Genomic DNA, 16,831 nt, shown 5'->3' with positions numbered 1-16,831 from the left:
AGTGTCACCTGAAGGAATGAGCCAAGCCGGGAGCAATCCCGCACAGAGGCGGGAGGGGGAATACTCCCGCCCAAATAAGCCAGTCCGTATACTGAAAGATCTTTTACTGTACCTGACGAGGTATGGGCAAAAGATCTGATCAGAGATGCGACAGCTCACTGACAGCAGCATGGCAGACAGCACGCCACAGCACTGTGACCAATAGCCGCCGCCTACCCACCAACTCCTGCCATACCACGTGCCTAGCCTGTAGTTGGCAGAAGAGGAAGAGTGCACGACACGCCTGCTCTGTGTCAGCCGCTACCTATCCACCACTCACAGGCAGGGCACGTGCATAGGTTACAGTTGGTAGCGTGTTGGGCCGGCTAAACCCCTTGGAAACCTACCTTCGGCTATAAATACCACAAATGGTATGATCATCTCATCTTATCATATCTTAACACATTATCATCATATTATACCTGATATCTGCTCTAGCAATCTCTTAATATACTTTTATATTTAAAGAGCAATCTAGTCTGATTCTCACGCCGGAGGGTGGTCACAAGGAGGAACCCCCCCCTTCTCAGTGACGAGCTCACGGTGTCTGTTTTGCAGGTTATCAGAAGAACCATCTTCCAAGGGTCTAACCCCTCGTGGGAAACATCTCTCCAACCCCCAGGTTACCAGTAATCTGTCCGGGGTCCGGTTAGTGTTTCTTCAGAGCTCAAACAAAAACATTAGCCTTTTGATTTTAGAAGATCGAGCAGTTTTGGTTTTTCGATTTTACGCTTAGTAAAACCTCAAATAGATTATGTGGTTAAGCCACGCAATTGCAATAATTTATCGGATATTACATCCAGATTTCTTTATAGTTATCCAAAATTTTTAAGTTATATAAATTTATCGGATATTATATCCAAATATCTCATACATATGGTTTTTTGAGCCATGGGTCTCCATATAAACATCTTTATTATTTGGGATAAAGGTAAAGTTTGTTTACATCTCACATTTTCAAACCCTACTTGTATCTTCGTTATTGGTGGTGGTTGTTGTAAATTAAATGTTGAATAGTGTGTGCCCGCCAAGGAAGAGCTCGAGATGGTACCGATCCTGATCACAAAATCTGAAGTATTTGGTACCGATACCGAAATGTTCGGTTCAGTACCGGTATTTCGTGCAAAATTCAATACCGATAACTCAAAACTTGGTACCAGTCTGGTACCAGTAACGAAAACGCTCATCTCTATTCCACAAACGATAGTTTAAATGCGGAGGTCTATTAAACGCATAAGGTTTGTGGTAGCGTCGAGACGATGATGGCGCCGGAGATGGAGTGCCGACAATATTTGTTGGGGTTGGATTGATGGTGATGAAGACACCAAAAGTTGTAGGTGGTTGGACAAAATGGTGTCGCTGGAGGAGCTTGAAAGGAAGGATGGAGAGGTTGGTGGGTGTTGAGGGAGACAAGTTTTCACAAGACGGATCTGGTATAAATGTTATCTTCCACATATTTCAAAAGGTCAAAAACGACGAGTTTAGTTCAAAAATTATATGAGCCGATGAATTTGAAGCACGTGGCTGGTTTTAATCGGCTCAAACTTAAAAAATGTAGTTAGCTACTTAGCTACCCTATGCTATGTAGGCGACCATCATATCAGTGGATTGGGCTTAATCTCGGAGGCGGACCCTTATCCGGATTGAACTCTCGGGCAAACTTATTATTCGCCGGTTAACAAATTATCATTATCTTCGTGCTCCGATCAAAGCTGTCTCCCAAGCCCTAATTTTCCAATATTACTTGATTGGAAATGGTGTTATCGATTAAATATTATTCTTCTGTCTTGTTGTTGTTGATGATGCTTATCATGCTCCCGCTCTTATCCTACGCCTCCTCATCGTTATCATGTCCTCTAATAAAGCCGTTTCTTCATGATTTACAGCTTCAATGCCCTACCACGATTATGTATACGTGGCCAATTAAGGTGCGTTCACGCTTAATCCTCCACAAATTTCTGTTTTTAATTGATTAATTATGATGTGGTTTGACTATTATGCATATGTTTATTCAGAATCAAGCTGGTTTTATCTCTATTAATGCTTTGATTTAACCGAAACTGACATACTAGGCATAAGTGAAACATCTATAATCACCTTTGAGAATACTAGGGAGTGGAGTATATATAGGATTCACATTCTATAGGAGAACACCTATTGAACTTAGAATCAGTTTTTTCGGGTCAACACCATCATGCTGGCCTTAGAGTGATGAGAGGAGGTCGATGGAACCTATCATGGCCTCTGTTTTTCAACGGGAGCTATCAAGTCGCACAATATACATGAATTATGATTGTTGTTGGTATTTATGCCAGGTCTTGTCTTGTGGTTTCCCACACGATCGATGATTGTTTAGTTATTGGGGCGGTTATGTCAAACCGGGCATAGAGGTGTTCGCCATAGTGCATTAGCGTCAACTACCATCATTAGTGTGATAGGCTGATTTGATTCAGCATAGTATGTCACTGAGATACTAACGAGTTATGATACTATTTTGTAGAAGATGGTTGCGAGTGTAAAAATATGCACAATTTGTTTAAACTTAAGTATTATCATCACTCATACTGCTACAGGACGCTTTTGGATTGAAAATCAGATTTCGAATATATAACTAAAACCTAAGATAACTAACAGTATATGGGTGCATTTTCCTCGACATCCCTTGTTTTATATGATGTTCATTTTAAAGAAATAAAGAAAAGCAAAAGCTAGATATTATAGATTTATAGGGAACGTACAGAAATATCGACTTCTGGTTGGGAGTTATGACCGTTTTCTAACAGATATCCGCATTCCTGCTATCCACTTATGGTTGGCCACTCATGTTTTAGGTCCTTCATCATTCCCCTCACTTGAATATAGGGCTGTTCATGAGTCAAGCTCGAGTCGAGCCAGGGTGGATTCGAGCTCGAGCTCGAAATTAAACGAGGCAGCTGGGCTAGGCTTGAGCTCGAAGCTAAACGAGCCTAAGATCGAGTCAACGAACAGAGCCATGACCCGAGCCGAGCTCGGATCGGTTACAAAATGAGCCAGCTCGGCTCAGGTCGTTTCAAATCAAGTTTTTTAGCTGGTTTTATTCGAGCTTTTATCGAGCAAGCTACGAGCCGCTGGTTTTTTGAACAACTCTACTTGAATAGAACTTGTAGGCCATTTCTCTAGATAAGAGGCTTTAGTTGATGGTCTCTCATGTTTTGGCATTGATTTTGTTGGACTGGCTCGTTTATGCTCCTTTACTAAGGGCGTGCATGGTCGGTTTTGGGAAAAATGAACCAAAAACTGAAAATTCGGTTTTTGAGTCTTTGAAAACTGTTCTGTTTATGGTTTTTTTTGGGTTTGCCATTCAGGCTTGAAATTTTTGGGCTGAAATTGTTTTTGCCCTATTAATGATTTTGGGCTAAATCTTTTTGTTAATTAATGATTAACTAATTGTTATATGGCTGGGCTAAAATATTTGGGTTACACTGTTTATTTAATGCTTATAACGCATTTAATATTCAAAATTAAATATAAAAATCCATTATTTCAGTTTGGTTTTCTTGGTTTTACATTTATAACCAAAACGGAACCGAGAATTCGGCTTTTACATAAATGTTAAACCATATCATCCGCTTTATTTGGTTTGGTTATTCTGGCCTACCTTCTTGTACCTCGTCCATTAGATGCTGCTTATTTTCTTCAAACAAAGTATGCGGTGAAATTGTTCCTTACTATTCTTAATAAAAGAAGATACCTGCTAAAGATATAGAAGGATAGATGCTGACATTTGTCAATTGTCGTTTTTATTCTTTGATTTTCTTAGAGCCGAGGGTCTCTCTGGAAGCCACCTCTTTATTCCTTTGGATAGAGGTACGGTGTGCCTACATCCCACCCTCCCCAGACCCTACCTATAGCTCTGCTGTCGGTGGGATTTTACTGGGTATGATTGATTGATTGATTGATATTCTTTGATTTTCTTGAATCGGTTGAAACATCTCACTTTTCATGGCGTGACCAAACAATTGACAATAGTAATGATAATGGTTTGATATGATTAAATGGCCATACACTCACAGTAGGTGTTTAGTGTTTTTGATTTCTTCATACACCTTATAATCAAAACATCATAATTGCCAAAGACCTAGACAAGCCAATACTTGTATGTGAGGGTCAGGGAATCAATCTTATAATAGGTTTAATATGTACCAAAATTATCTCTATATGATAAGTTCATTAGTTGGAGAGAAAGACAAATCCTAAGTCTTAACCAAAGACAACTTTCAAAAAAAAGGGAACAAGCGAACGTTAAGGTAGAAACTTTTCTAATTTTTTTGTCATTGATGATATTTTTCATGGTCATTATAGCTTTTGTATTTATATATCCTGAAGTTGTGGAACTTAAGCATTTTATAAACATTATTAAAGCTTCAATGTATATTCTCTCTGCAGATGAACGGGGAGTCTCTAGACAATATTTTGAGCTCCAATCAAACAAACGCATACGTAGCAATATTATTCTACGCTTCTTGGTGTCCATTTTCTAAAACCGTGCAACCCAAGTTTGATGCCCTCAGTTCAATGTACCCACAAATTAAGCATGTGAGGGTTGAACAATCTTCAGTTCCACCAATGTAAGTTATTCATTTAATAATCTGTTATTCACAATTGCTGGATTTCATTTAATCTTGATTGTTTGATAATAAATTGCAGCGTTTTTTCAAGATATGGAATTCATGAAGTTCCCTCAATTTTGATAGCCAACAGAACAACCAGAAAACGGTTTCATGGCCCGAAAAATCTTTACTCGCTTGTGCACTTTTATAAGCTAACTACAGGTACATATTTTTATAGAATTTTGTTTGTAGTAAATCAAATGTAACATTTGATTTAGTAATTATATCAATAATATCCTCTCGATGTTTTTGCAGGGCTCAAGCCAGTAATGGACTTAACCGAAGATTCTATCAGCTTTCCAGAAAACAAATCAGGAACAACCGAGTTACACAATATATACATGTATCCAAACGAACCCTATCTCATCTTCTCCTTGTTCTTCCTCTTTTTAAAGGCAGCTATATACCTGTATCCAAACATGGTATCTAAGGTTACCGCACTCTGGCTTGCATACATCCCTCATCTAAACCTTGCAATATTTGGTGAATCAAGACAGCTTTTGGCTCGTGTTCTTCAATTGGTCGATTTCAAAAGGGCGTTTGGTAAATTAAAGCTTATTAGAAGTGCTCGTGCGTGGACTTCATCGTTGTAACATGCGTATTGCGTATCGATTATTTTCTTAGTATGGGATTTTGGTTTAGTGGAGGTAGGAATGGTTGTAAAATTGATGTGTTTTCTGTATATTATGTATGAACTAGTAACAAGCAAACACTGATTAGGTTGTAAGCATTTGAATATATTTCTAGACTGATCAGTCTTCTTGGGTCAACTGTTTATATTTTATATAATATATTTTAAAATTGAATTTTGTCAAAATCAGTTTAACAAACTTGGTCTACATTACCATGAAAATATTGAATATCTTAACAATTATATAGTTTCTGATTTGAATTAAATAAAATGGATATTATTCTTTTAATTTTAACTTCGGGAATTAGCTGTAAAATGTTATACTTTAGGGGGAAAAAAAAGAGTGTGGTAGTATGTGTACATCCATGAGGCTGTAGATAGCTTAGAGACAAAGTTCCATATCATTATTAATTTGAGGTCCCCTTTCAAACAACCCATAATTTTTAACACTATATATATATGACAGCTTAGTTTAATACATAATAATTTTAAATAAAAATTTACAAGGTTTGTATATATATACATATTGCCCTGACAGTACATAATAAAATGGCGTAACCATATGATGCACTCATTTTGCCCCTCTCATTATATCACTACACACAAGTGTTTATAATATTATTGTGTCACTTAAAATTGTGCAATCTGAACACGACATGTTTAACTCATTTATCTATACGTGTCAAACAAGTTGATAAATAGCTGGTAATTAAGTTGTAAACATGTTAATTAGGTTAAATAAGTCAAAAGGGTTAGTGGGTCGACATATTAATATAAATACAGCCCGTTTTATTTTACAAACCGACCAAAACACAAATTGTTTATTGAACTGGTAGAAGTAAACAAAAGAAGATAATTAAAGTTACATTCAGCTTTATTACCTTTTTTTTTCCTTAAAAAGAATATAATAGTCAAGGTTGTTGGCTATATCATCCGGATTCGAGCTAACAACGTTATGTAAAACTATAAACTATAAATATAAATAACCCATTTTGCATAATACTACAGGTTTGCTAGTATTGAAAGCTACTAACACTAATAGATACATAAAGTCAACTAAAAGAAAAAAAGGCAAAATCCTACAAGAATCGTAAGATTCCGATATGAGTTTGAATAAAATCACCAAGTAATACGTTTGATTTTGATAGAAGTCTGTTTGCATGTATGCATCATCCAGAAAATACGTGTACACATCATTAAGAAGATCTTGTTTCATTATGTTTGTTTTAGTAGTCTACAGACGTTAAAAAACAAAAAGTCTTCTTCTTGCAGACGGTAAATGTTTGGTCCACCTCTTCTACTACAGATGCATGCAGATATGATTTTGTGTAAAGTAAATTTACTAATATACACATCACCTCTCTGCTTAAAAACTTACTCGTCATGACGTATGCTTTATGAGAATACATGATTTACATGTTTTATGAAAATGTGAAATATGTCTAATACAATAGCATTTTAAACTTATTCGGGCGTTACACACTTACACATGTTTTATTAGAATCTTAGAGTTTAACTTTGCATTTCTAGTATCTAGAATTATCTTTTGAGACGATTAACACATTTTTTAAATGGTTAATATTATACAAAGAAGTATTACAATGACATAAAATATAATGCAAACAAACAGAGAATGATAACATTGTTGCAAAGTGCAAACAAAGGAATTTAATCAAACCATGTACATTATCTACAAAACCCACGTTACAAAAATTAAATCAAATCAAATCATGCATATAACATATACAAGAATAAGAATAATCACACCCCCACAGTCATGAAAATAATAATAATAATAATTCTACCTTATGTAAGTACATATATAAACACCACCATGAATCAATTAGAACTTTAATCAAACACTAAATAACCAAAGCGAAAGCAAACGCTGCTAGAGATGCAACCGCGGTGGAGACGAAGACATTGGTTGCGTCTGACATTGGGGCCGGAGTAGGAGGATCGGCAGCGGAGACAGCAACCATCATAACCACCACCATTACGTAAAAAAGATTAATCATCTTCATTGCGCCCATGCTTAATGCAATGCTATGCAAAGGGTTACACAACTATGAATGACAAGAGTAGGATTTTATAGACAAATATTAATGTGTGTACGTGTGAGTAACAACGGGCAGCTGTCCACTGCCCGTAATGTGCAAATTCCTTTTAAGGATGTGGTGTCGTGTGTTAGCACACAGCTGTCGTTAGGTGGTTTTTATCTTCACACCTTATTATTATTATTTTCACGAATCATTTATTATACCTTATGATTTTTTGATATTGTAACGTAGATAAATCTTAACTGATTTATGCATAGTACAAATAAGTCATGGATTGTAATGAATAACTTATATTATTAAGTATTGGATGTCTGTCACTTGGTCATAGAATTTTAGTTTGATGAGTTAGACTGGATTATATAATAAAAATGTAATGTTAAATTCATTAGAAATTTAATAAGTATACATTACTATATTATAAAATATATAACGAAAATGTAATGCTGTTACAATTGTACTATTTTATCTTTTACATTTTGGAGACAAAATTCATATGTCACTCCTTTAAGATCTCATATGACCGTTTACACCTTTCACAAAATGGCGTGGGTTTAAATTCTCACAAAAGTGTAAACATTTGCTATTAAAAAAGTATTTACTTATAACTATTATATTTTCGTCATAAGTTTAGAGGTGTAAAAAAACCAGTTTGGGACCGGTTTTAGGCAAACCGAACTAAACTGGTTTCGGTTTAAAACCGGTTTCACCCAAACCGGTTCCCAAACTGATCCAAACCGTCAATTTCAGAGTCGTTCCCCATAAGATATACCAAACCGGTTTTAAAACCGAACCGGTTTGACGAAAATCGGTTTAAAACCGGTTTATAAACCGGACCGAACCGACCTGACCAGGCAGGCATATATTGCGTCTAAACCATTTTATAAACCGAGCCGGTTTGAGTCAAACTGGTTTGACCAGCCGTTGACCAAACCGGTTCGGTTTAGATTTAAAACCGCTTTTGTACACCTCTACGTAAGTTAACTTACCAATTTTAGTTAGTCAGGTCTTTTAAAAGGTTTGTTGGTTTTTTGGTGATACTACCTATTACTAGAGGTGTACAAAAAAACCGGTTTGGGACCGGTTTTAGGCAAAGCGAACCGAACCGGTTTGGGTTTAACCGGTTTCATCCAAACCGGTTCTCAACCCGACCCAAACCGTCAGTTTCAGGACCGGTTCCCCTTAAGATCTACCAAACCGGTTTTAAAACCGAACCGGTTTGAGAAAAACCGGTTTAAAACCGGCTAAAACCGATTAAACCGGTTTATAAACCGAACCGACGTGACCAGGTCGGCATATCTTGTGTCTAAACCGGTTTATAAACCGAGCCGGTTTGAGTCAAACCGGTTTTGACCAGCCGTTGACCAAATCGGTTCTGTTTATAAACCGGTTCGGTTTGGGTTTAAAACCGGTTTTGTACACCCTGCCTATTACCTAACTACCTAGAAAGGATAAAGTAATAACCGGTGGGCCTTTAAAATGGTTTATGACACAATCTGGCCCATTAAAACAGGCCAGTTTTGGGTACCAACTAACAACTAACAAGTAGCTCAATCAGATCAAGCCGAAGCCCGAAGATGCATCTAATCTAATCTAACTAACATATTAAAACAAAACAATTTGTCTACTCTTCCTTCTTCTAGGGTGTCCACCTAATATTCCATGTCATTCACTTTCCATGCTTATAATTTCCACTTAATTAATCCATTAATTTTAATCATAATGCTAATTAACATTTAAACCAATATGTAACTCAAACATTGGTCAAACTTAACATTTAAAGTTTTGAATTCATAACTTAGTATTTACTTTGACTTTATTATAAGAAGGCATAGGTTAAATTTTGTAACAACTAATTATAATTAACAAAATGATCACAAAAGTTTTTTTTTTAATATTACTAATATCTCGGTTTGACAATGCATTTTTATTTAAATTAGTAATTCCTTCTGTTTTGAGTTTTTACTTTTTAGTATCTCATTAGATATCACAATTCCGATATATGCATTTTAATTGGATATTATTTTTTAATGAAATTTTGGTATATCATCATTTGAATAGTTAATAGTTTTTAATTATATATATCATCATTTGAATAGTTATTCGTAAAATCATATTATATAAATTGTCCATACTTTATATTTACTAACAATAATCTTACTCCCCTCGATCCCTGTGTGTTTAATTAACATTGTTTATATTTCGATCCATGGCGTCCACGGGTCAATGACCTTGAGTGCAATAATCAAACAAAGGATATTAGTCTCCAAATAAAAAAAATAAATATAAAAAATTAAATTCTCCAAATATTAAAACATAACAAAAGCATATCATTCATTTATTAGTCAATAAATGCTAATCATAATTTGAATTTAAGTATGAAAATAATTTGAAGAAAAGTCATCAATTACATTATTTGATGATAAACTGAAGAGGAAACTTGTGGATGTGTTTCATGTTGATGATAAATTTAGCATATCAGCAATTAATCGTAAAACATCAAATGTGGAAGAGATGATAAATGTGTTTATTGGTGTTGTTAAAGATGAAGTTGATAGAAAAAATGGTATATGGTGTTAAACTTGTAACTCCTAAATTGGAGAAGGTTTTAAAAAGAATAGTTATGATTACCATTTGTTGATTAATAAATAAAGACAATAACATGTTTTTTATTGTTATATTTTAAGATTTTGAGACTTTTTTTTTATTTAGAGACTCATGCTATAAATTATAAAATGTTTTAACTTTTCATTTATCTCATTTATCTTTGTTAGTTTTCATATGTTTTTGTATTTGAATTAAAATAAGTTATGATATCTTTTAATTCATGTAAAATTATTATTTATATATAAATACGATATTTGCGTTTCATTAAATTTATATGATTTTACATACATATTACGTTTTATATATGTTCCATCCGTGTGTAACACGGGTACTATCCTAGTTTTGATAATGTTTAAACTTTATATGTGTAACACCCACATTTTAAAGGCTCAGTTTTAAACTCAAATGCCAAAATAGATCCTAAAATTTTCCATTTAAAACAAGCATGTTTAGACTTGTACATATCTTCTGTGAACATTAGAACATCTACAAGGATCATCAAAGTATTAACTTTAAAGCCAAAAAGTTTGGCAAAATAAGGACAAAACTGTAGTCGACACATTTAAAAAATACCAGTACCTTCTCAAAAGTTTAGTTTACTGTTCACGACTACCCCGAGACTCGATCATGATCCAACTCCGGTTTCATGTGCATTACATGAATACTTATACAACATACCATCATTAGCCATTCTAAGCGAAAATTCGTAAACTAAACACTGCAAACAAGCCTAAATTAAAACAGCATAATCTAGAGAACAAAAAACACCAACGTATAATACGCCGACCCATAATTTATTTTTTGTTAAAGTTAAACGAACGAACACGAACATTGACACTTCGGTTTCAGTCCCTTCATTTACTAGCCTAAATTGGATGCTCTAACACCGGGTTAGTAACTTAGTTCGAATAAGGACCATAATCAATTAATCATCCAACAGTCTGTACTTTGTATTTTCTGTTCCTTTTGTAACCTTTAGCATCTAACTTGTTTTCTTTTATATAATTTGGCTTTAAAATAAACAGTTAGGGGTGTACACGGACCGGACTGGCACAGATGAGACCCTATCCGTGTCCACCCGTTAAGCTTTTGACGGACAAACAAATGGTTCACGAACACTCTACCGAACAAAAGTTCATGTCCGTGTCCATCCGTTAATATTGTAAACAGACGTTAACGAACACTAATGGATAAATGGGCACTAATGGACTCTAATGGACAAACAAATAAATGAGCATTAATGGACACTAATAGACATTAATAGACAAACGAACATATGAACTTTAATGGACACTAACGGACAGCATACACTAATAGTGCCATTAACGACGAACAGACGGGCATACACAAACCGAACCAGATGGACTTTACCGGGCGGACATTACCAGCCGTAATCGAACGGCCGCTACCTGACGTTCACGAACACTATTGAACGGACATGGCCTTTGTTCATGTTCCTCCGTCAAGCTTACCGAACAAAAGTTTTTTGTCAATGTCCGGTTTATTTATTAAACAGACAAACATAAACAAACTTCCTGCCTAGCCCTAAAAATAGTTATGAACCAAAAAGCCTAGATATGCTACAATATCACAAACCCCTCTTCTTCTTCTTCTTCTTCTTCTTCTTTCAACACAAGTACACAACTCATACAAACAAGAACAGAGCAAAAAACCCATCTGGATAATTCATATCCTTGAAACCCTAATCTAAACTTATCCTCTTGCAACAAACACCCATCATCTTCACCAGTTTCTCTGCTCTATTCACAAAGCTTTTCTTGCATAGATTATCAAGTGGGTATTCTACATCTGATTGTAATTTTTGTTCCAAGTTCTTATAAAAAATAAACCTTTAAAAACTGTTATGTATCTTGATTATTAAAGATAAAGATTGTAACTTTGTTGTTCTTGAATGTTTTTGAAATGCAGGTTATTTGAAATATTAGGTGCTGCTTTCTGCACAGATCTTCATGTGGGTATTCTTCATTTGTATATATATTTTATTAATTTATGTTCTTGTGTAATATTATTGTTGGGTGTTTCACTTTCTTTTAAAGATAGTTTTTTTCATGTTCTTGAATGATTATGAACTGCAGGTTGATTTGAAGCGTCTGATGCTGTTTTTAGCATATATCTTTATGTGGGTATTATTATTTACAGTTTAGTATCAATTTTTGGTTTTGGGTCTTGATGGTTTTTAGGGTTATTGGTTAAATTTGGGGTTTCATTTGGTTTTCAGTGGTAGAGATTGAAGCTTTGGGGCTTAAATCAATAATGGATAAGTTACAGTGGGGAAATAGAAAGAGACTGAGATGTGTAAAAGTGAAAGAATCAGATGGAAATGGAATTGTTGTGCAGAAAAAGATTACATCTCAACGTGTCGATCGAAGGGTTGTAAATGAGCAAGATTCTCATCATCATCATCATCATCATCATCATCATCATCATCATCAGCAGCAGCAGCAGCAGCATCATCCTTCTTCATCTCCTCAAAGTCTCAGCAAGTAAAAGTTTCAAGTTATTATATTTATGTTCTTAAATCTATAGAAAACTCACATATTTAGTTCAATTTTCTGTTAATCTTGTATTTTCTTGATGAAAATCCTAGATCTATAGCCCTTTGCCTCTTTTTAGATTAAACATTTAGCAGAGATGTCAATCTGTCATTTTATTTGTTTTTCTTTTCATTTTTTTTTTGGATATTTTAATGATTAAAAAGCAAAAAAGAACATTGGTTTTGATAAAAAGAACCAATCTTTGTATGCAAATTTAATCAAGAATCTAATGGCTTTTTTGTTTTGAGTAAATTTTGAAAAATTTGGAGAGATGCTTAGCATATATATAATTTTTTGATTTTTCATTCTTTTTGGTTATGATAATGATTATAAAGCAAAAAAAGAACATGGGATTTGATAAAAGAATCAATCTTTTGTATGCGAATTTAATCAGCAATTTGATGGCTTTGATGTTTTTGAGTAATTTTTTGTCAAATTTCATTAAAAAAAAACAAGAAAGTTAGAGATATATTGGTTTTGTGGGTTGTGTTCTTGCTTTCTGAATAGTTTTATGGCTACCAACAGGAAGACAATATCAGCATTATCATCACCCCAAAAGGAAGACCGATATTACACGACACGCGGGTCAACCGGTGTCGGGTTCGACGAGAGTAGCAGCAGCAAGAAAGTGTTAACAATGGAGTCAAAGAAAGAGAGTAATAAGACTGTTTGGCCCAGACTGTACACTACACTATCAAGCAAAGAGAAAGAAGAAGACTTTATGGCCATGAAAGGGTGTAAACTGCCTCAAAGGCCTAAAAAAAGAGCCAAGATGATTCAAAGAACCTTGCTTGTAAAATCACCATACTACCCTTTTCACTTTTCTTGATCTTCTTCAATATTTTTTATCCATTCATTCATTCATTCATAATTGATGTTTTTGAATGCAGTTGGTAAGTCCAGGTGCATGGTTATCTGATCTATGCCAAGAAAGATATGAAGTTAGAGAGAAGAAGACTTCTAAGAAGGTAGGTCAACCCATTTAGTCAACTCTTGCTGTAATGACTTGTACTCTGTATATTAAAAGTTATACCTAGCTCAAAGTGGAATATTTTTGTCAAATTAAGTAGACTAACTTGCAGAGCATATGTGTTAAAAAGTAGTGTGCATGTGCTTTTAGATTTTTTGCGATTTTGGTCAAATTTGATACGATGGTGCTTTATTACTTGTACTATATGCATTAAAAGTTGTACATTGTTTTTTGTTTCAGAGACCTAGAGGATTGAAGGCAATGGGAAGCATTGAAAGTGATTCAGAATGAGATTTGGGTAGTTTCTTGGTTTAGAGTTGGTAGAAGTTGGAAAGATTTTTTTTTTTCTTTTTTGAATTCTGGACAAATTTGTGTGTGCTTTTTTAATGAATTGTTAATTCAATTTCTGCTTTAATAAATAGCAATTTATATATTTAATTATTTAATTTTTTTCTTCTTAACTGTAATATATAGAATTATTCAATATTAGTTATTATTTATTTGCATTAGCATTCACCTCCTTTTTTGGAGCTCCATCAAACTTGGTAATCTGCTCAAAGTCATCCTTCATCCGAAGAAGCTAACTTTCGAAGGAACCCATTTAGACCGACGATACGGATATCCCACTTGAAGGTCAAGTATACTATCAATCGCGAGCCTCGCTAGTTACGTCAAGAAGATGCCCGAGTCACATCCATCCCATCCATACCCAAATGCTACTTCGATATGAGAGTACCATTCGATTAAGGAAAGATAAATATTGACGTAATTCACATACCTTAATATCTTCTTAGTGTAATCCTATGCTGGTTCCAGTTCCAATTTGTTTGTTTTTCTTGTTTATGGTATTGATGATTAATCAAACACGTTTTATTTGATTCGAGCACAAAAAGAGACAAGAAGTGATCCTTAAGAGGGATTCGACCTGACACGAAGTTTCACCTTGACAAAACAAAAGTATAAGAAATATTCCTTCAAAAGTAGTGTTTACTGCAACCTTTAAATCATTCATACTTAAGGTAACTTGTTAACCATTAAGAGGGTTATATAAACCATTAAATGGTAACATTTTAATGGCTATTAAGAGGCTACCAAACACCCACTAAATATGCGTATTATAACTTTGGCCCAAAAGTTGTGACTATTGCAGCCTCGAAGTTGCTCACATCAAGACCACCAATATTTGCCTTTGAAATATTCTTCCCCACAATAAACACATGAATAAATATATAACTAACATCTACTTTTATAGAAATGAATATACTCTATTATTTAATTGATCGGCAACACTACTGGTGGTGGTTAAACTACCTTTCATACATAATAAGCTGACACGTGTGAAGTCACAACTACGTGTCAACAACAACATACACAGATAAGCGTTACTTTTATACCCCACACATAAGAATTAAGATCATCATTACCGAATTTGGAGTCAACTATTTTTGGTTGCCTTATTTGACACTTTATTTTGACTTTTGCTCATTTTCACCCTTCAATTTCAATATGCAATCTTAACAAATATGTTTTTTTTTTACCTTTCAATATGCGATCTTAACAAATATTTTCTTTGACCCTTCAATTCAGTTTTATAATTTAGAGACTAGTTAACAATATAAACTTTTTATAAGTTGAATACGTTAGACATTATATAAGTTATTATTTCTCAAAATAAAATGTTGAAATTTTTTTTCAATAAATTTATGCGCTAAATATGTAAAACATTTTATTTATAAGATATATAAGAATACTAGTTTATATACCTGTGTGACACACAGGTTGAAAAAATTACATTTAAATTAATAAAAATATTTATGAAATAAATTGTTATGTCTTATAATGGTTGAATTGGTGTAATTTTAAGTTCATTTAATGTTTTTTATTATGGTGCTGCGTCCGGGTTGTGGAGGTAGTTGTTGGCAGATGGTCGGTTTGTTTATAAGGTTTATAGTTATATATATAATCAAGTTTGGATTTGGATCAAATACAAATGAAATTAACATACGAATTGTAAGAATTAAGTAGAGTAATTATATATACAAGTAGAGTAATTGTATAATTACATCATAGAGTAATTACATAATTACTTTATGATGTAATTATATAATCACTCTACTTGAATATATAATATGAGCTATTTGATTATTACAATTAGCACGCTAATTTTATTTGTATGTTAACTTTCCCCATCAAGTTTAAATATGCATAAAAAGTGTTCAGTTTTGTATGGATCAAAAATAGGGCTAGAAGTGTAAGAATAGATTGGGCTAACGGCTTTGTGTTTGTTTGTTCATGCATCCCTGCTAGCTTCTCGGTAGAAGGGGTGGTTTAGTTTTTTTAATAGAAATTTACCGTTAAAAAAAAAGTAATTTAAATATGCAAACACAAAGAAGAATAATGATAAACAATAAGTAAAAATAAATATAATAAGTACGTAAAGATGTTTTAAAAATGTTATGACATGTTCAAATGAGAGTCAACTTCTTAGTATGAACGTGTAGATTTTTGTTGGTCAAAGTCACAAACGAAACAATGTATTCGCTAAACTGGCATTAGAATTAATCATAATGTTTTTCTATATTGGTTTACAACCTGATAATTCATATACTAAAAAGGGACTTCAAAAAAGAGCATCTTTTAAGTTCCAAGAACATGTGGTTCAATACAACTATAACAATTGGTCTATTCCTGAAGCCAGGATTCAACACATTTAATCAAGATAAGTATAAATAATACACTTAATCAAGATAAACATAAATAATAGTAACATAATCCTGATGTACCAAATAAAAACCAAATTCATAAAAAGACGGAAGAAGAAAATAATAGTATTGGAATTGAACCTGTCCCGTGCCTTCAAAACGCTTTCATTCTTGGCATGTTGCAGACGTTTTTGTACCGGATACCAAAACCTGCAGATGATCGTTTTTGTGCATTAGCTTAATTACTGAACGGTTTATAGTTAAAAGTGGTGTTAGATAAAAGAACATAAACTGCAAAATATAATAATAATAATAAGAAGAAGAAGAAGAAGAAGTTCATATCTAACGACAATATATCTACCTATTTCACACAAAAAGAGGAAAGAACCATGCTAGATGGAGTACACCTTAATTGGTGAATTAGATTTTTAAGTGTGATATAGTGAAAGGACAAATTTGATTCATACCAAAGCACATATGTAACTTGAAAATCTTAAATATCTACAAATCATGGTTTACAGAGAGGAACACCCAACTCAATGGATATCTTATAAAGATAGTTAATGGAGGCATGGTCGTTTTAAACATGTTTGTTATATGGTTCAAGGATGACGATGGTAT

The 16,831-nt window shown here is 33.8% G+C and overlaps 1 protein-coding gene and 1 long non-coding RNA gene across 2 annotated transcripts; both read left to right on the top strand.

Moving 5' to 3' along the window:
• Positions 1-1,793: 1,793 nt before the first annotated feature.
• Positions 1,794-5,438, top strand: LOC143576485 (5'-adenylylsulfate reductase-like 7). The gene is made up of 4 exons (XM_077060562.1): positions 1,794-1,967; positions 4,465-4,646; positions 4,726-4,850; positions 4,944-5,438. Exons 1-4 carry the CDS (start codon positions 1,794-1,796, stop codon positions 5,279-5,281), a joined length of 819 nt encoding a protein of 272 aa, XP_076916677.1. The 3' UTR covers positions 5,282-5,438.
• Positions 5,439-12,452: 7,014 nt separating this feature from the next.
• Positions 12,453-13,882, top strand: LOC143576474 (uncharacterized). The gene is made up of 4 exons (XR_013142960.1): positions 12,453-12,487; positions 13,064-13,331; positions 13,429-13,506; positions 13,749-13,882. It is a non-coding gene; the product is annotated as an uncharacterized LOC143576474 (long non-coding RNA).
• The last annotated feature ends 2,949 nt before the right edge of the window (positions 13,883-16,831 follow it).

Source organism: Bidens hawaiensis, unplaced genomic scaffold (genome assembly GCF_021521415.1).
Source record: "Bidens hawaiensis isolate Kalapana, Puna unplaced genomic scaffold, B.hawaiensis_p1.1 tig00001461_1, whole genome shotgun sequence".
Lineage (NCBI taxonomy): Eukaryota > Viridiplantae > Streptophyta > Magnoliopsida > Asterales > Asteraceae > Bidens > Bidens hawaiensis.
The sequence above is the reverse complement of the archived record's forward strand: the minus strand, read 5'-3'. Positions and strand labels throughout refer to the sequence as shown.

Excerpts from the sequence above, each read along its gene's own strand:
- LOC143576485 (XM_077060562.1), top strand. The coding sequence starts at position 1,794 with ATGGTGTTATCGATTAAATATTATTCTTCTGTCTTGTTGTTGTTGATG. Across the intron at positions 4,647-4,725 it reads CAATCTTCAGTTCCACCAAT|CGTTTTTTCAAGATATGGAA; the intron begins GTAAGTTATTCA and ends AATAAATTGCAG. Across the intron at positions 4,851-4,943 it reads CTTTTATAAGCTAACTACAG|GGCTCAAGCCAGTAATGGAC; the intron begins GTACATATTTTT and ends ATGTTTTTGCAG.